We start from the raw sequence: 20,133 nt of genomic DNA on the forward strand, positions 1-20,133 counted from the left end.
CAGACTCCCCTCTGAGCAGGGAGCCCGTCGCAGTGCTGAGATCATGGCATGAGCTGAAGGCAGACCCTTAACGACTGAGCCAGCCAGGGGTGCCTGGAGATACTATAATCTTAACCAGTCTCCAACTTAAAAACATTGGCGGGGGGCACCTGGGTGGCTTAGTTGGTTAAGCATCTGACTCTCGATTTCCGCTCACGTCATGATCTCAGGTTTGTGAAATCAAGGCCTGAGTCAGGCTCTGTGCTCAGCATGGAGTCTGCTTGTGATTCTTTCCGTCTGTACTCATGCACTCTCCCCTTCTCAAAATAAAATAAAATATAAACAAAAACATTTGGGTTGTTTCTGTTTTCTGCCCTGTTATAAATGAATCCATTTATGTGAACCCGAGGACATCACACTGATTTTTTTCTTTAGAATAAATTCCTAGATGCAGACCATGTGGGTCAAAGGGTGCAAGCATTTTCAAGGGTTTCAAAATGTACTAAGGAGTGGGTGGCCCAGAGTCTAGACTCCTTGAACGTGAATAGCTGAAGGGATATGGGGGAGAATGACAACCTATCATTGGAAATATGGGTCCTGCTCTGGGTGGTGAGGTGAGTACAAGAGTTCTGGGAAGTGCCTGCAGAAAGTGAGAAGCAATCATGCAGGGGGTGGGGGAGATGAAGCCCCCAGGTGGGGTAAGGAGAGCAGAAGGCCTGGTGGAGACCTGGGGTTGAAGCAAGGGGCATGGAGGGAATGGAGGGGAACAGGAGAAAGTCAGAGGAATCCAAGGAGATGAGTGCAAGTTGCGAATTGGGATGCAGAGAACTCAGAAAGGAAACAGACTCCAAAAGTGGGGTTTGGGGGTGCTGGAGACCCTCAAAGGGAGATGGCTGTAGAACATCTGGAAAGAGACCTCAGGAGGTGTTGAAGCTGAGGTGGTCTTTCTTTCCTGGGGCTGGCTCAGATCCAGAAACCCGACATTCCCTCCAGAAAACCGCTCAGAATCTGCATTTCAGAACCAGTGCCTCTGAGTAATTCTGACATGGGTGCTCCCAGGACCACAGTTAGAGGGGGTGCTATTGAAGAAGTAAAGGCAGCCTTCTTGTTCACAAAGATGCTGGGTGAGTGAAATTCAGGGGGAGCTGCAGCGCTGGGGAAAGACTATGGGGGTTCAGGGAGCTCTGTGTGGTGTCTGGGTAAAGAGGCAGAAGCCAGGGGTTGGGGGCAGGAGTGGACGAGGTGGGATGAGTTGCTCACTGGGGAGCCAAGCCCAGAGGAGGGAAGATGGTGTGGACCAACAGGATGGTGGGTGGGTGTGTTTCCCAGAGCCAGGAGGGAGAGGGTGGAAGGCACTGGTTCTAGGGGAGGGTAAGTCTTGGGGTTCCTGGGAAGGTGCATCTATTTTTTTCAGTAAAAGAGTAGCTGAGGTTACCTGCTGAGAACAGACTAGGGTTTAGAAGACCTGAGAAGGTTTGAAAGAGCCCCAGTGGGGGCTTTATAGGGAGTCAGTGAGGACAAAGAAGGCTCATGCAGAACACTATCGGCTGCAGGGGATTCTGTCTGGATAAAATAGACCTCGTACCTATTCTGGGGAGATTTCCATTTCTTCTCCCTCCCCTGAGACGTCTCTGCATTTTAGCACCTGACTGTCTCATTCCTTGGTTAAGATTTCTTTTAAAAGAATTTTAAAAACTTCTTCTGTCAATAAATTACCCTTGTCATCCCTCTGAGATTGCCCAGACTCCCTCCACTGCTCCCTGCCTTCTTTTATATATATCTTAATCTCCTGCGCGATCTTCCCTTCACTCCCGGCTTCTCTTTTTTTTTAATCTTGTTTTTACAATACTCTCCATCATGTTCCAGTTGCCTCTCTCCCCGTGTCCCTCCCCCTCGCCAGGACCCTGCTTCCCTCACCCCTCCCCTCCTTGCTGGAAGCCGCAGCGTTTCAGAGCCTGCTCACTTCTTGCACGGCTTCATTTTGGGGCTATGTGTGGGTTTCATAAGCAGGACCAGCTACATAATTCTGGGGCCCACCGCAAAATGGAAAGGCAGGCCTCCTTGTTCAAGAATGATTAAGAACCTCAAGATGGCAACCATGGAGTTCCGAACCAAGGGCAGGGCCCTTCCAAGCATGGTCGCTTGTCCTCAGAGCCAGTCCTGTTCATGGTGTCTGTTGCTTTAACTTATTGTTGTTCACCATTCTTTGAACACCTCCAATTTGCGTGTGTCTCTAATGGTTACTAACTTGAGTCGTTATGTTTGTAAGAATCAGGGAAGGGGCGCCTGGGTGGCTCAGTGGGTTAAGCCTCTGCCATCAGCTCAGGTCATGATCCCAGGGTCCTGGGATCGAACCCCGCATCAGGCTCTCTGCTCAGCGGGAGACTGCTTCCTCCTCTCTCTCTGGCTGCCTCTCTGCCTACTTGTGATCTCTGTCTCTGTCAAATAAATAAATCTTTAAAAAAATAAATAAATAAATAAAAAGGGAAGACACTCTATTTTAATTGCTCCATCCCACCACTTTCTCTGTTTCTCTGGAAGAGTGACATGACACTCCCTTCTAGGCCCAGTTGCCTATGAAAGTTGATGCTTGGCCTTCCTGCTGGTCAGAACCCCCCAGTGTCATGCTGCCAGTTACGATGGCACCGAGGAGGCGCCCTCCCTGAAGGAGACCCGCAGGAGAGGTAAGGTGAGTCACCCGGGCGATCGTACTGCCCATGTCGTCTGCATTCCTCAGTGAGTGGCTCCGAGTAAGTGTTCAGTCTGTAATGGCTGGTAGTATTCTCTCCCTCCCCCACTCTGGCAGATGGCTGAGATGCTGTCACAGTGTGGACACAGCATTCTAGTTTAGGAGGTGACCTTCCAGACTCGAGTGCTCCCCTCCCCTCCCCCAAAGGCCTGCCATCCCACCTGGCTGCCATCCCCCACTGGTGGCCAGCATCCCACATCTCTCCCACCCACCCCCACCCAAGGGTCCAGTCACCTACTTGTTGGTCTGCCTCTGGTGCTGGATGACCATGTTTTTCTCGTGTATTGTCTCTAGCAGGGCTGTGGCCAGAGATTTCAGATCAGAAATAGACTGTGGAGTGGCTGGAAGACTGCACCCGTGATCTTCGGATAACAGATCCTGAACTGGGTGGGATACAAAGTTTACAACTCAGTCTTAAGTCCTTCTGGAACACGGCAATGTAAACCTATGTCCGATCTTCCTGGACAATGAAGCTGGGTTAAGCTCCTGGCTTCTAAATGCTATGATGAAGTATTGAAGAATCTGCTTCAGGTGTTTTTGTTAAATAAAATTTAGTGTGAGGGTTGAGCAGAAACAAGGAAGTTCTCGTGGACTTTTATCACCCATTTCTTAAAGGGATAATAATCTTTTGCATTTGCCCAGCATCTAACCCTTTCAAAATGCTTTATACTAACTCATTTGAGGCCCAAAATTAAAAAAAAAAAAAAAAAAAAAAGATAAAATAAAACCCACCTGGGAAGTATTATTTATCCCCATTTTATGGATGGGAAAGCAAGGTGCTGGTGGATTAAAAACATCAGCTGAAGGTCACACAGCCATGCAAATGGCAATGACCCTTGTCCTGAGCTCCTTGCTTTGTGGCAGAGTTTCCTACAGTGTGCTATGTTCGGTGGGCGGCAAGATCTTATGGGGCATTATTTAAAATATAAAATATATTTTGTGTCTGCATCTTTTTAGAAACCATGAGTTACCATAAAAAAGACACAGCCTGTACTCCTATCAGACAGAAAAAAATAAATCTCTCACTACATCTCTGAACATCCTTTTCTATATGCCTATACATAGACACACAGATTCATACATTTTTCTTGAAATGAGAAAAAGCTCTTCTTTTTTTCAGTTAACCCAACTCCTCATTATCAATATCTCCTAAAACATAAAACGTAAAGGCAGTTTGGGAGCCCATATGTAGATATAAGTTATTTAATTCCTGCTGGACATTTATGCTACTTTCTATTTTTTTTTTTCATAACTAATGTAGGAAGAACTTGCCTCAAGCAGTATGTTTTCAGATGTTGATAATTATTTCTTGCTGCTCAAAGGGGATGAGTTCAAGCTTTGTCAAAATAAGTTGCCAGAGGGTTGTCCAGAAAGGCTCTGGCAGGCTTAGGGGGTCGTGTTTGAATGTGGCTGGCATTCCCCACATCAGTGATGGGACTGGGTCGTCTCACCATTCAAAGACATTTGGCTGGGCGCCTGGGTGGCTCAGTGGGTTAAGCCGCTGCCTTCGGCTCAGGTCATGATCTCAGGGTCCTGGGATCGAGTCCCGCATCGGTGGGCTCTCTGCTCAGCAGGGAGCCTGCTTCCTCCTCTCTCTCTGCCTGCCTCTCTGCCTACTTGTGATCTCTCTCTGTCAAATAAATAAATAAAATCTAAAAAAAAAAAAAAAGATGTTTGGCTATCCAGGGTATCCAGAGCTGAACTCACATGGCTACTTCACATTACTGGAGAGTACTGAGGTTTTGAGTTTAAAAATAATTCTAGGATGTCTTTTTTTTAGTTGAGTGGAAAAACAGAAGTTGCTTAGAAAAGTGCTTTGGTTATTAGGCCGGCTGAAGATTCAGCACTTTTTTTTTTTTCCCCTAGCCACCCCAGCTCTGATTAAGACTCCTGTATGATCGTCACTGGTCTGTGTGGCCGACAACCCAAAACTGGGCCAGTCGCCCATGTTCAACCTGAGGCTTACGCTGAGAACTGAGTTCCCAAATATTAAGTGTCAGAAGTAAGCTCTCTGCTATTTATTCCCCTGGACTGTTCCTGGAAGATCATTATTTTTCATCAGAATCGACAAGGAGGAGGAACAGAATTGCAATCAATAAAAGCTTCTTTGAAAAAGGCACATGTTCTGTGATAAAATGATTTCAGCAGCTGTGAGACTTTTCTATTCTGGTCACAGAGGCCAGAAAAAGGAGAAACTCGGTAAGGTTGGAACATGGACCCATGGATGTTAAACTGGTGCTCGAAGGAGGGAAAATGCTCTTAAAGGAAGAGTACAGGCTAGGGGACCAGATGTGAAGGGGTCCCGTTGTTAGAAAAACGTCTAATGCAGTAGTTCTCAAAGCAGGATCCCAGAACTGGCATCAGCAACACTTGGGAACTTTCTAGAAATGTGCATTCTCTGGGGCCTCACTGTACCTACTAAGTCAAAAACTCTGTGTGTGTGTTGGGACAGGGTTGGGGGCAGTAACCTGTGTTTTCAAACAAGGCCTCCAGCCAATGCTGATGCGGATGGAGGTTTGGGAAGGGCTGTTCTAAGAACCACCTTGGTTCCCCCACCACAAACGGAGATGCGGACCCCGAGCTCTAGGCATTCTGTGGTTCTGACCCTCCAGAGAACAAACCCTACCTTGCTTTGCAGATAGGACTCCAGTCAGCGCACTGCTGCTAGATTTACTCTGGCCTTTGGAGTTTTTCCGTCTTTCGAGAGCATTCTAAAGCAGCATTGGGAGAAAATACAAATCTCTATCAAAAAAGCCAAAAAAAAAAAAAGAAAAGAAAGAAAGAAAAAAGGAAAAATACCTACTTAGAGTAGATGCATGCTCCCATCAGACACACAAGACCCCTTGGCAAACCCCAAAAGCTGACCCAACTTTTAAAATTCTGAGACCCTGCCAAAGAGGTATGAAATTTATGGACCTGGTAGAGAGTTTTGTTTTGTTTTTTAAAATTGGTGCCCAGCAGAATGACAGCAATTACCTTCTCCTCTATATAAAAGGCACTCAATGCGTATTCATTAAATTAAATCATATCTGAAAGCAAGCACTCCATCTAATATGTGAAGTCACTAGTTACGGAAACCCCTTCTGAATAGACATGAGATGGAGAACAGGTTTACTTTTATCTGCTGATGCCAAAAGATCACTGTTGGTCTTTGGAAGACTTCCGTGGCTGGACTGGAAAAAGCCACAAATAATGAAGGACGTCTGCCACGGACACAAGATAAGGAGGCACACAGGTGCCGACCAAGTGCCATTCCTATCACAGACCCTTACACTACAATTGATATGCGCTGTGTAGCAGTGCTTGGCACATTGAAGAACCAAATAAAGGCTGTTAAATGAATGCATACACACATTTTTTAAATGTATGTATTAATTATACAACTTTAAAAGCTGCATTCTTCTTTGGCTGTGTGTGTGTATATATAGACTGGTGTAAAGTGTGGCCCCCAACCTCACGGAAAAGGGAGAACAGCATAGAGACTTCAGGGAAGAAAGGCTAACGTCAGAAGCCAGGAAAACGAGATGGTTCTCCCAAGCATCTAGACTGCTATAAAGCTCTACCCTCAGGAAGAGAAATCAATCTATTTTCAAAGCAGAGAAACCCAGGAGATGTTTCTAATTATAACGCTCACAACGAACATCTGCAGAAATAGATATTATCAGACTAATGGAGCTGGGATGAGTCTAAACAACAGTGGGAGAATTTAAACATTCTGTCCTTTCAGTGTGACGTGAACGTTCTCGCTCAGATTGTGATTCCCCAATCTTGGTTTCTTCTTGTCGCTCGGAAACCATTTTCTTATGGATGATTATGAGACAAGCAGTGTCTGATGATGGAACATTTTCTAGAGGCGCTGATAAGAAACCTAATTCTATGCGGACTGAGGCAGTGAAATGGCCATGTCCAGATCTGGGCAGGCTCCATGCGCCCTGCCTAGGTGACAGCAACAAAAATGCTCTTGCAAAAGCTATTTTTGTTGTGTTTGTTGTTTGGGGCTTCATTCTTCCTGGTTACCTCAGTGAAAGCTCTTACTTTATCTGGGAGGGCAGGCGAGCACTCACGTGTCTTTGGCACATAAAAGGGAATTAACACAGAATGGCATTTAGATGTACAATCGTGAGTCATGACCAGCATCATCACAATTCTCTACCTTATACTTGGCGATGTTTGATTTCAAGAGGTTGACCTCTTCGTGGAGTTGCTTTAATCGCTCTTGAAGGTACCTAGGAGAGATAACACGCAACTAGGAAGTGTCTGGGCACAAAATAAAAAACATATAGGCAAGTAGGAGAAGAAAAAAAGAAAACAACCCGCCTCCAGAGCTATTGTGCACACACAATGCCTTCTCACCACCAAAAGAGGAGAAGAAAAGTGCATCTTGGTGACCTCTTCTTAAATGGATGTAATCAAGGTCAAATATGCCCAAATCACAGAAACCCTACTTTAGAACAGCCTTCTGCAGAGAACCCCTAAGGGATATCAACACAGTTTTCACATAATTCTCATTAAGATGATTCCACTGGGAAGGCAGACAGGAAGAGACGACACCAGACATAACATTAAATTAGACACACGCGCGCGCACACACACACACACACACACACACACACTATGAAATTTGCCTCGGGGAAAAGAAAGAGCTAAGGGAATTTCTCAATTTATTTTCTTATTCTTTCCCCTCTCCTTGATATCAATACCAAGCAGCTTTCACTGGCTCCCTACCCTTCTTGCCCAGCTGGGAGGCGGGGAGGAGTGGGGGAAGGAGACAGGGGTCGTCGGGGAGGCAAGTGTATAGGGGTGTGGTGCTTTTCTGACTTTCGAAGCTGATACGTGGCATTACTATCACCATTTTGGCGATGGGACTTTCCTTTCATTGCAAGGCAGCTATAACTTGGGCTGCGAGACTGCACGGCCGGTGTCCTGCCTGAGTGCATGCCCGGGCCCAGCCACTTGCCTGTTCTCCATACAGAGGGCATCCACGTCAATGATGCGGTTCTCGTGCCCACCCAGGATGTGGTTTAGCTCCTGGTTGAGCCTCTCCACTTTGTCCTGGTAGGAAGACCGTTCTTCTTTAACGTCCTGAAGCTCGTCCACCGAGGCCTGCAGGTCATGCTCCAGAGACTCTATCTGAAACCAAGGAAGTGTCCTTACTTAAGATGTTCTTCAGACATCATTTTAGGGCCAGAGATGGAGGCTTCTGCTTTGCTGACCGACTCTGACAGGGCATATTCATCCCACCTACGAGAGGAGGGAAATGAAGTCTAGGCTCTCTTTCCTGTCCCCTAACTAGGGTTCTGTACCCATTGAGATTTTGTCTAAAAAGTATCACTCAACACTTGGGTAAATTTGCAAATTAAGGCCCATTTGTCATGTCTTGTTCCTTTCCTGTCTATCCTGAATGGGGGAAAGGGAAGATGTTTCTTGTGGTCAGACCAATGGCACCCCAAACTAGGGGAACAGACCTTCTAGAAGCAAGGACCACAAGAGGCAGATCAGGAACTTACAGAGCAGGGAGAACATCAAAGCATTCAACTCACACCCTCCTTGTGCCTCTGGCTGGCATCCCAGGCACCTTGCCCTCTCTGAGAAATGGGACACAGTCCAACGGTACAAAAATATCCCCCACTCTTAACAGATGCTAGCAATAACCTGTTCCTTAGCTCTCTCCAGCTGCTGAACCAAGTCTTCACGCTCATGGGCTGCAAAATGCCGCACGCCAATTTCTTCGTCTCCGAGCCTCTGTTTGGCAATTGTCATCCTCAAGAGCTATATTTTCCATTAGTTAAAAAAGGGAGAGAGAGAGAGAGAGACAAAATGTGTGTGTTTGTGTTAAAATGAATAGATCCAAACCAAAACCTGAGCATATTCAGCAAAAAGTTTTGGAAGGTATGACTTTTCAAGAAATACTGAGGAAAGGCATGAGACAAAGAAATGTCTTGGCAATATCATGAATTAAAGAATAAGTTAAATATATATTGCAGTTTGCACACACATGCATATACCCCTATATCCATGCACACACAGTGTAAGTCTAACGGGAACACTGGCCTGGGCGTTTGAAGGTGGAGGTCCTTTGCAGCTCTGGGACAGTAAAGAAAAAACTCTGGGTCTCTTCTATAGTCAGCAAAGACAACAAAATGATAACACAATTTTTGGAAGCATCTAGTAAGATAGGCTTGTTGTTCCCACATCTTAGCAATGAGGCTATGTCATCAAGGGCCTTAAAAATGTCCCAACCAATGATCCCGTAACCTTGTTTCTGACAACCTGGGCTAACAGCAATCCCAGACATGCACCAGCTTTAGGAAAAAAGAAAAAGTGGATTGTACTCTCATTTTCAGAAAGAGCTAAAGAATGAGAACAAACATCTAACGAGCACGGGATGGCTAGCAAAATGCAGTGCAATCAATCAATGGGCTAGTTTGCAGCTGTTGGAAATAAGGGTGATGAACTGTGTAATAACACAGAACATGCTTATGACAGCATGCTAAGCGGGGAACAAAAAGCAGAAGACTAACTTTCATTTGTAGTAAAATTGAAGTCATACAAAGAACCTGTGCACAAAAGAAAAAGTGGCCCAATACACTCTAATTTTTTAAAAAAAGATTTTGTTTATTTATTTGATGGACAGAGATCACAAGTAGGCAGAGAGACAGGCAGAGAGAGAGGGGGAAGCAGGCTCCCTGCTGAGCAGAGAGCCAGATGCGGGGCTCGATCCCAAGACTCTGGGATCATGACCTGAGCCAAGGCAGAGGCTTTTAACCCACTGAACCATCTAGGTGCCCCTACCTACACCCAAATTTTTAAATGTGTGTGTTTTGGTGATGGTGAGATATGTATGTTCTCTGTTCTGTACTCTATGTTCTAACTTGTCAAATAAGCACACATGACTTTCATAACAGACTTTCATTTATAGGTTTTTAAATGCCTACAGATAAAATTCCAGGTTCTAAAATGTAATTTTCCAAAGGATCCCTGCAGACCTAGAGTTGCTCCAGACTCTGGCGCCTAGCTCCATGTGCAATTCCAAACCTTCGGGTAGGGTCATAATGGAAACAGTGATCCCCGGAAGATCTGATGGGGCCAGAACTGTCCTTAAGTGTCTAGCTCAGTGCCAACAGCATGGCCATGAGACTGACTTTTTCAAGTTATGGCCCTGCTTCCTGATGCTTCTTCTGAAAAGGTTGTAAGCTTGACTCCCCACCTCCCTTTAGGGTGTGTGTGGATGGGCTTTGTAGACGAAAAACCTGGAGACAGATTTTTATTACCCAGCCAGTGAAGTCCGCTTGGGGCATGCTTTTCCTCACCTAGCATGAATCTTAAGGTGTTCATGGCCAGCAAAGAAAATGGATCCTCAAGTCTCTAAAGGATTTAGGGGCAGGTGAAAGAAAGTTAAAAGCCAAGGTTGAATATTAACTAGATAGAGACAATAAATACCAGCAGTCACCAAGGAAAACAATGGTGTAAACAGAAGCAACGAACATCTACTTTCAAACGACAACTACTTTGGGTCCTTTACTGAAAACCACTTGACTGAATGTGACCAATATTTATTGTGCACCTACTATGTGCTAAAGCAGCACTGATACTGAGCAGACAATTCTCTGGGCAGCTTGTACAAAAGGCCAGCAGAGGACATAGGATACTTAGGGATGTAGACAGCTGTGCTCCATGGAACCTGATTACAGCTGATCCTCATAACTCAAGGGTCCTGCAGGTGTGAATTTACCTACCTGCACATCTATTTGCAATCTCAAAATCAACATTCGTGGCATTTTTGCATCATGGCCAGACATGTGCTACTATCAACAGAGTTGCAAAGAACATGATTCCTCCGACAGGAGTATTTCCGCCTGAGGTAGAACAAAGCAATGGTCTACCTTCTTGTTTCAGTCCTCGTACTGCAAACAGGTGCCCCTTTCATGGTCTGGTCATTGTCCTGTTTGTTCATGCCTTTGTGCTTTTTGTTGGTGTTCTGCTGTTTAAAATGCACAGTGCTGAAGCGATGTCTTGTGTTCTAGGTTGTGAGGTTGTGAGACGGAGAATACGTGTCAGGTGTGACTTACAGCGCTATGGACCTTGAGTTCAAAGTTCTATGTGAACTGATTAAAAAAAAAAATTCTGACCAGAGGCTCAGAGGAACCTAGTCTTACATTTCCCCTAGGAGCAATCTTCGGTATTTGTTAATTTGCTGTTTGCAGAGAATTTAGAGAGCAGAGCTATCGCGAATGATGTGAATCACCTGTACTGGGGGGAGATGGCGTTTATAGCAGAACTGGTTAATTCAACCAACTGCTGGGATGTGAAACCATCTTCTGCATCAGACAAGTTCTTGGCTCAGAACTTTCGGAACCCAAGTGGATATGCAGATAGACAAACAGCTAACCAAATGAGAAACGTTTCTCAGATCAAAGGGTCTAGGAACGAGAGGGCTCATGCCTTTTTTGGCGTGAGGCTACAGGAGGCCTTTGACACAGCGTGGAGCAGGGGGCACTTCTCCTGATATGTGAAAAGCCAGATTGACAGCCTGATCTTGAAGTAATAAAACACTGCTGTGGTTTTCCATGCACAGAATGCTTCACTGAACACCTAATTTAGAATCACACAATTATGTTTGCTTAACGCCAATTAATTATTAAACATGTTTATTGAGGTCTGACAGCCATATAAGAGAGTCATCTTTTATATGCCCGATGCCTGTTATGCTTCAATAAATATGTTAACAATCATTTGGTGTTTAATATGCATACAATATTGCCTATTAAATTGCAGGGCTGGACTGGTTGAAACATTTATTTTTAAAAGTGAGGCCCACACTCGTAATAGCTGGATCATTAGTTGGTCTGAAACTCAAGTGCAACCAGCTGAAGGGGCCCAAGGAGGGGGTTGCGGTAGGGATGCAGCGGGAAGAGTTCTCCTGACTTCTAGGGCAGCAGCCCCTGCGGGCCCTGGAATCTGTCTTGGTTGGGGTCTGGGGTCTGGGTCCACAGTCTGCTACCTGTACAACTATACACAGGCCTGACCTTCCCCGAGCTGCTGTATCTTCCACTGAAGCAGTAACAGTATAGCTTCTGCAGGGGTGGGGGGGGGGGGTTGGGGGGGGCAAGCAGGTGCTATAAGCATGAACTGAGAATGAGTGAGAATGAGTGCAGGTGGTTTAAGTGAGCATTTAAGTCAGGAGTTCAAAGATCGTGCTTGGCAGGAAGAGAGCGATGGAGAAGAGAGCATGAGTGAGGACAATGTTTTCAGTTGTGCCGCTAAGCACCCCTGCTTTCAGGGTCCCAGACAGAGGGGTGTGGGAGGGTGGCTGCTAATACATTCAGACACAAGCACGTTGTTCATATTTATCCCTACTGCCCGGTTCAGGAACCTAAATGCCACATGCCCTGAACTTTATGGACAATTTAAGGGACCATCAGGGGAACCAGGGCTAGACGCGTGCTGACTTTAGGATATAATCCTAAGAGACGGTGGGATTTTTCTGCAATACTTAGCACAGCCCCTGGAACACAGAATGTGTGCACTGTCAGCTGCTATTACGATTCTTGTTATGACTGCCATCACCGTCTTCCTCCATGTGAGTGTCCCCATACCTACGCTCCCCCCCGGGGAGGTCCAGTCTTTCTTTCAAGCTGAAAGCAGCAGACTGGAGCCAACCTTATCCATACACTGCAGGCAATGAGGCTATAGTCCCACCTTGGAAATGGTCATGAAGCAACTGCTCAGGCCACTTAATTCTCCCAAACGGGGCCATCAAACCTCCGTGGCCAACCTCCCTGCGCCAGCCCGAGAAGCAGATCATTGCCCCATAAGGCTCATGCACGCCACCAATAGATGTATTCATTTGCTGATTTAGATGGAAATAAACGTTTATGAATGAATTATGGGTGTGAGTTGTCAGCTTATGGCTGAGGAGCAGCTGCAGCTGGGATGTGGCTGAGGAATACGGCCACAAAACCATGTGGCAAAATGGCTCTTGGGTTCCCCTCCCCCATCCCGCGGATGGAGTCCAACTTCTCTGTGGAGGCCCTGTTCAAACTCTGGTCCTCCTTGGGGGCCCCCCGTCGGAATGACTCATTCCTTTCCAAGACCTCTTCTCAGCCTTCACCCCTCAGCTCTCCACATCCTCTCCTCATCTGGTCTTCGCTTGCCTGGACCCACCTGCCCCTGTCGATGGTGACAGGGAGGCAGGGGCAGGAACGGCTGTATTCGCAGGTGTTACCTGTGTTCAGATCCCAGTGCTGCTTATCCTCATTGTGCCACCTTGGCAAGTCATCCAACCTCGCTGGGCCCTGGGTGTCATTGTTTTTCTGAAAATGGGGACTGTGTTAATCCGTCCAGGCTGCTGAAGCAGATTGCCACAGATTCAGTGGCTTCTAAACAACAAGCGTTTATTTCTCACCATTCTAGAGGCTAGAAGTGCTAAAATCGAGGTGCTGGCAGATGTGGTGTCTGCTTCCTGCTTCAGAGATGGCCGCCTTCTTGCTGTGTCCTCATGTGGTGGAGGACGTGACTGAGAGGTGGAGGCCTCTTTTGTAAGGATACCTGTCTCATTCATGAGAGCGCCTCCTAGTCACTGCACAAAAGCCCCACTTCCTGCTACCATCCCATGGGAGGTTAGGATCCCAACATACAAATTTGTGGGGGGACACAAATATTCAGTCTCTAACACTCCGCCCCTGGCCCCCTGAAATTCCTGTTCTTCTCACATACATAATATACTCATTCCATCTCGACAGCCCCAGAAGTCTTAACTCATACCAGCATTGACTCTGAAGTCCAAAGTCTCATTGAAATAGCACCTAAATCAGATATGGGTGAGACTCCAGTCATGATTGATCCTGCGGCAAACCCCTCTGGCCATGAGCCTGTGAAACTGGACGAGCTGTGTTCTCCCACAATACAAAGGCAGGACAGGCAGAGGACATTCCCATTCCAAGAAGTATAAACAGATAAGAAGAAAGGGGTGACCTCTTACACTGTTGGTGGGAATGCAAGTTGGTGCAGCCTCTTTGGAGAACAGTGTGGAGATTCCTCAAGAAATTAAAAATAGAACTTCCCTATGACCCTGCAATTGCGCTCCTGGGTATTTACCCCAAAGATACAGATGTCGTGAAAAGAAGGGCCATCTGTACCCCAATGTTTATAGCAGCAATGGCCACGGTCACCAAACTATGGAAAGAACCAAGATGCCCTTCAACGGACGAATGGATAAGGAAGATGTGGTCCATATACACTATGGAGTATTATGCCTCCATCAGAAAGGATGAATACCCAACTTTTGTAGCAACATGGATGGGACTGGAAGAGATTATGCTGAGTGAAATAAGTCAAGCAGAGAGAGTCAATTATCATATGGGTTCACTTATTTGTGGAGCATAACAAATATCATGGAGGACAAGGGGTGATAGAGAGGAGAAGGGAGTTGGGGTAAATTGGAAGGGGAGGTGAATCATGAGAGACTATGGACTCTGAAAAACAATCTGAGGGGTTTGAAGTGGCAGGGGGGTGGGAGGTCGGGGTACCAGGTGGTGGGTATGATAGAGGGCACGGATTGCATGGAGCACTGGGTGTGGTGAAAAAATAATGAATACTGTTTTTTCTGAAAATAAATAAATTAATTAAAAAAAAAAAAAGAAGAAAGGGGTGATGGGTCCTAGGTAAGTCCAAAACTGAACAGAACAATGTTAAACCTTTATGCTCCAGAATCATTCTCTCTGGCTTGTTGTTCTGCCTTTGGACCCACCAGGGATGACAACCTCACCCCCTTGACTTGGTAATGCAACCTCATAGGGCTCTCTGCTGGTCGTGCAGGTCTGGGTGACCCCATCCTTTGGAAGCAGGCTGCTGGGACCCCAGGCTCATGCACACCAAGATGATTGGGTGGTCTCTGATTTGTCTTCATATTCGTTCTTTCATTGTTTTTAAGAAAAACCCCTGGGTCGTGTCTGAGCTGGCTGGCCAGCGCTTATCTCCTTATCAAATGGTCACCTGGCCATCCCTTGGTGGTCTCATTTGTTCTACAACACAGATAGGCTGAGGATTTCCAAATCTTTCATTCTGGGTTTTGCTTAACAACTCCATCTTCAAGTCATTTCTCTATTGTATTCTATAAGCAATCAGAAGAAACCAAGCCATGTCTCCAATACTCTCCGTAGAGATCTCCTCAGCTGAATACCAAATATCATTGTTCACAAGTTCTACCCTCCATAAAACAATGGACTCAAACACAATTCAGCCAAGTTCTTGAGTTCTTGACTATCACATAACAAGGAAGGCCCCCCCACTAGTTTCTAACATGTTCCTAGTTATTTACGAGACCTCATCCATGGCCTTCACTGTCCATATCTCTACCAACATCCTCTTCAGGATTACTTTAATATTCTCCAAGAAGACGTAGGCATTCTTCTCTGTTCTTCCCGAGCCCTTGCCAAAATTGCCCTTGATGGTCCATTCACAGCAATGTAGGCTTTATCTAGCACACACTTCAAACTCTCCCAGCCCTACCCATTATCCGGTTCCAAATTCACTTCCACATTTGTTACTTGTTCTAGCAGCATCTCACTCCTTAGGACCAACTCCTGCTTTCGTCTGTTTGGGCTGCTATAACAGGACATAATAGACTGGGTGGCTTCTGATCAACAAGAATGCATTTCTCATAGTTCTGAGGGCAAGCCACTGGCGGATTTCGTCTCTGCTGAGTGCCTGCTTCATCCTTCACAGACAACCATCCTCTTGCTGTATCTGCACTTGGCAGAGAGGCCTAAGAGCTCTCTCTGGGGTCTCTTCCATGAGGGCATTAATCCCATTCATGAAGGCTGAGCTGTTCACCTCTCTAAGGCCCCACCTCTGGATACCACCCCAGTGGGGGTTAGGTTTCAACATAAGAATTTCAGGGGGATACCTTCAGTTTGTAATAAGGATAAAAGCTATTTTGTAGACAAGATAGCTCTGTATGGCTGCCCATCCTGTGCACTGCACAATGCCAGCTCTCGGAGGAGAGTATCTCTATCCTCATAAAGTGCAGCTACAATGCAATGATGACTATTGATGTAAGTCTCCAAAGAGCTTTAAAAAGTGCAATCCCCAGTTACAGTTGGTATGGTTACTGTTCTTAGGCAGAGACTCTATTTGTCAGGTTATGGGGAAGATCAGATGAAAGGATTACTAACAGGAAGTGGATGCTAGCCCTCCCTTCCCCCCAGTTCTGTGTTCTGCTGCTAATAGCTCACCTAGGGGGAGGTCAGCATCAAAAGGCATTTACTAGACATTCAGCTGGCATAGTGCCATGCCTGCCATCTTAATAAACAAGGCCCTGCCTATCTTGACTTTTCCTGTTGGTTTTCTCCATATGCTCTCCAACTGCCCTCTGACCTTTTTGAAATACCCTTGATAAAATTGGACATAATTGCTTAAAAAGGCTCCAGTTTGCAACTCTATTGTGTCACCAGAGTCCAAGTTCCTGGATCTATAGGTCAATCCAGTTCTAGCTTTAAACAAAAGAATTTGTCACTAAAACAACCAAAACAAACAAACAAAAAAAAACCACAGTTGTTTTCATTGTCTTCCTCCCAAGGCTCTGGAGATCATCACATGCTCTCATTAGTGTGTATATCAATGTCTCCTGGTTAACCAGCACCCAACTTGAGCCAAACAATGTGCTAGAAGCTTTTCTGACACATCATATCTTCAGTGGCTTTTCACTGCATTGGAAATGTCAGAGTTTTTAGTTGGGTTGATGAGGCACAACATGAGGACATGAGCTGCTCCTAGCCTGTCTGGCTTCCTTTCAATGCCTCAAACATAAATGCTTGTGCCTGCTCCTGGATCTTTGCACATTCTCTTGGTCTATCCAGAACCCACTTCCTTTCTGTCTTCAGGTCTCAGATCCAATATCACCTCTCCTGTGAAGTCTTCTCTGGATACCATCATGAGAGCCATTCACCCTGAAGTGGCTCCCGCTCAGACCACCCAACTCTACTGTCTTCATCATACCTACTAGAAATGATCTCATTCACCTCTCATGCCATCCCCACCAACAGCTCCACCATAGCCGGAAGCTCCCTTATCAAGTGCTCTGGAACATCTGGTACCCACAGTGGTGTCTAGCTAACTGGAGGGGCCCTTAAATACTTTTTAAACATAGGAGGGCTCTCATTTGATGCTTCCCATGATTCCAGGAAGCAGACACTGTCATGTCCTCTACAGGAGAGACCCTCCCACCCCACAGAGAGGCTGAAGCAGGCTCTGAAGCCAAGGCTCTTGCCCTGAGTCCACACTGAGTTCAGTGAGTCACAGTGCCCCCTCTCTGAAGGTTGCCATCTCTTATTGCTTACAGGGAACACAGGTGGCTCTTCCCACACCCCAAGCCCTGGCTTCAGTGCTTACAGACATGAATCCAGAGAAGGCCAACAAGGTACCCTGTGACGTACTATTGTATCTCCATTCTCTGATGAGGTAAAGCAACCTGCCCGCACCATAAACCTGGCAAATGGCAGGGCTGGGAGGTCCACCCTGGCAATACAGGGTTGTGGAATTCATGTTCCATCACCTCTCTCCACAACTACGACAGCGACCGCACAGCATTCACCCAGGGGAGTGTGTTCTGTGTCAAGTGCTTTATGCAACATAACTTTTCATATTTAATTCTCATAAAAGGTACACTGGCCTCCCTGCCATGCCTTTATCGTCCCAAGCTTGTCCCAGTCTCAGGGCTGTGCACCTTATCCCTTGGTTACTGACCACCTCCCACCTCCCACTCTTCAAGCTCCTCAGCAAAGGGCCTGTGAGCAGATATGCCTTCCCTGACCACCTAATATAAATAGTGTTCCCCTTCTGCCCTGGTTGCACCCCATAGTACTCTAAGTCATGTTTTCACTTAGCATCAAATATCCTCTGACATGTCATACTGTATCTCATCAAATATAAAACTCCAGGGGTGCCTGATTGGCTCAGTCTGTTGAGTGTCTGACTCTTGATTTTGGCTCAGGTCATGATCTCGGGGTCACGGGATTGAGCCCCACCTTGGGCCCTGAGCTTAGTGCAGAGGCTGCTTGGGATTCTCTCTCTCCCTCTCCCTCTGCTCCTCTCCCTGCTCATACTCTCTAGCTCTCTCTAAAATAAATTAATTCTTAAACAAAAAAACTCCATCAACTTTAAGACCCATCTTTATGTACGTCTAAAAGGAATAAAAATTGTCCATCGTAACAACACAATACCACTGATTATATGTCAGAGATGTTCAAATGTGAAGGCCTTCATCTCAGAATCTATGAAATAGAATTTATCTGTTTAGTTGATTACTGTTCATCTATCCCTACTAGAATGGAAGCCCCATGAAAGCAGGGACTCCTTGTTTATTTCCCCCTCTGTAGAGCATATAGTTGGGGCCTCAGTACAGCTCTGTTGAGATGATTTCCACTGAGCCATGCACTCTAAGGCAAGTACTACTGTTATCTCTACTGTGCCAAAGAGGAGAACAACTGTAACAAAGAAAATTCAAGCAGCTGGCCCACGAGCACACAGTTAGGAAGCCCCTGAATTACCGTCAGCCAGTTCAGTACACGTCAGCGTCAGAGCCACAGTCTTTATAGGGCCCCACTGAGCAGTCATAGGGCGCTTCAATGTCCTTGCTCTTGAGCATGATCTGGATGTGACGTGCTGTAGAAGGAGTCTTGGGCCACTATCTCTCAGAACCAGTTCTCTAGGACTCACTAAACTCTATGCTTGAAACTAGACAATGTATGTTAATGACATTGATTTTAAATTTAAAAAAAAAAAGAGAGTAAACAATACTTGAAAAAAACTAAAAAATAAGAAGTAAGTTACAATGCCTGGTCTCATGGACCACTTGAGCTATGCACTCACCTGAGGTGGGACAGGCTCCAGTACGGTCTCTGAGACCTAATGTGTCTGATTCATCTGACAGTAAAACCTTAGGGAATACTGATCTTCTCTGACTGCTTGCTGAATGATCTGAGCATTGTCTATAGTTCATAGTCAAGATCCCAGTTAGAGCAAGATATGAGGGGCTGGAGCCAGCGAAGGGCCCTTATCACTCATTTCAATTCTTTGTAATTAATTTCTATAATGCCCCAAGGTAAGAGCTTTTCATTAGAGTGCTCTCTTCATTTGGGTTTCCTACAGACTGGGACATGTCTCTGTTCCTCTGAAGCATAAAGATGAACGGTTTACAAAGAGCTTTCTGATAACTCATTCCGGACCATTACAAACAGCCACGGCTGAGCACTCTTTTCTTTTTTTAAAAAAACAAAATATACTTTAATTAGTCACCTGCATACTCCTTGGTCTGTCTTTATTGGCTCGTGGCTTTGACTTAATTGGTTTGCTCTCTGAATCCATCCAAAAGTCCCACGTCAATAGAGGTATGTTCACAGAAGGGCCCTATCGTTTTATGGTGCCAAAGCCACATAAAACAGAGGAGCTTAAAGGCCATCAGCTGGTGTAACATAAAGCTCATTATTAAGGGCAAAACCCTGTTTTTATGCAATATTACAAAGAGCTACATTTCAATTGGCCAGTAGGGGCCCAGGAAATTCGGATGCGGGACACTGCTAGGAGATGCTGTCCACCCGAATATCCTTGCTTTTGAATACCTTGCATTGCATTATTGTTCTTCTGCAATAAAGTGCCATAAGCTGTCACATGAAGAAAAAACAAAAGCAAGTGGACAAGAAAACCGAGTTCTGGCTGTCTCACTGGGAACATGAGTTCCTGTTCCTGGCATGCTTTGTTAGGTGCCTATTTTACAAGAGGCACACAAAATGCAAGGAAGCTTCCAGGAGCTCTGCACCAAAGGAAGCATGCTTGGTGCTGGCAAAGTCTGGGGTGGTTATAAGGAGTGCTGAGTTTGGGGGATCCAGAGGCGAGGCGTCTCACCGCAATTTCTGTCTCTTCTGGGAGGCATGTACCCAGTTCACTGGAAATACTTGATCAACAGGAAGGAAGACCTGAGCTTCCTGGTAGAACACTTGCACAAGAGAATTCTAAGCCAATCTGGCCCCAGGTCATGCTAAGATACCAGCAGCATTTACCCTTAGTGGAACACTTCCTGGGTTCCAGGCACTATGCTACACCCTTTACAAACACTGAGTACTGCACGCACACGCCCAATCATTAATTCTCCTTGTCCTACTTTCTTTTCTTCCCAGCACTAACCTCTATCTGATGATCTTGTATATTTTATTTTCTTACTGTATCTCTCCCCAACTAGAATATAAGCTCTGTGAGAATGGGTACATTGTCTTTCTTATATCTTGGTATATCCACATCTCCTAGAACATTAAGCAGTACGTAGCAAGTCCCCATTTATGTGTGGATGAATAAATGATAAAACCTGTCAACACTTCCATGTGAGATATGATTGCTCCCATTTTCCAGAT

At 45.8% G+C, this 20,133-nt stretch overlaps 1 protein-coding gene across 4 annotated transcripts in view; it reads right to left on the minus strand.

The window, feature by feature from the left end:
- The window catches only part of CCDC149 (coiled-coil domain containing 149), a 98,827-nt gene that overhangs the window by 23,465 nt on the left and 55,229 nt on the right, over positions 1-20,133 (minus strand). For all 4 annotated transcript variants that reach the window (XM_032333999.1, XM_032334000.1, XM_032333997.1 and 1 more), the window contains 5 exons: positions 8,381-8,497; positions 7,686-7,858; positions 6,882-6,954; positions 5,355-5,439; positions 2,967-3,111 (listed from right to left, as the gene is read on the minus strand). In XM_032333999.1, the coding sequence (XP_032189890.1) occupies positions 2,967-3,111; positions 5,355-5,439; positions 6,882-6,954; positions 7,686-7,858; positions 8,381-8,497 (593 nt within the window). The remainder of the gene's footprint in view (positions 1-2,966; positions 3,112-5,354; positions 5,440-6,881; positions 6,955-7,685; positions 7,859-8,380; positions 8,498-20,133) is intronic.

This window comes from Mustela erminea, chromosome 2 (assembly GCF_009829155.1).
Source record: "Mustela erminea isolate mMusErm1 chromosome 2, mMusErm1.Pri, whole genome shotgun sequence".
Lineage (NCBI taxonomy): Eukaryota > Metazoa > Chordata > Mammalia > Carnivora > Mustelidae > Mustela > Mustela erminea.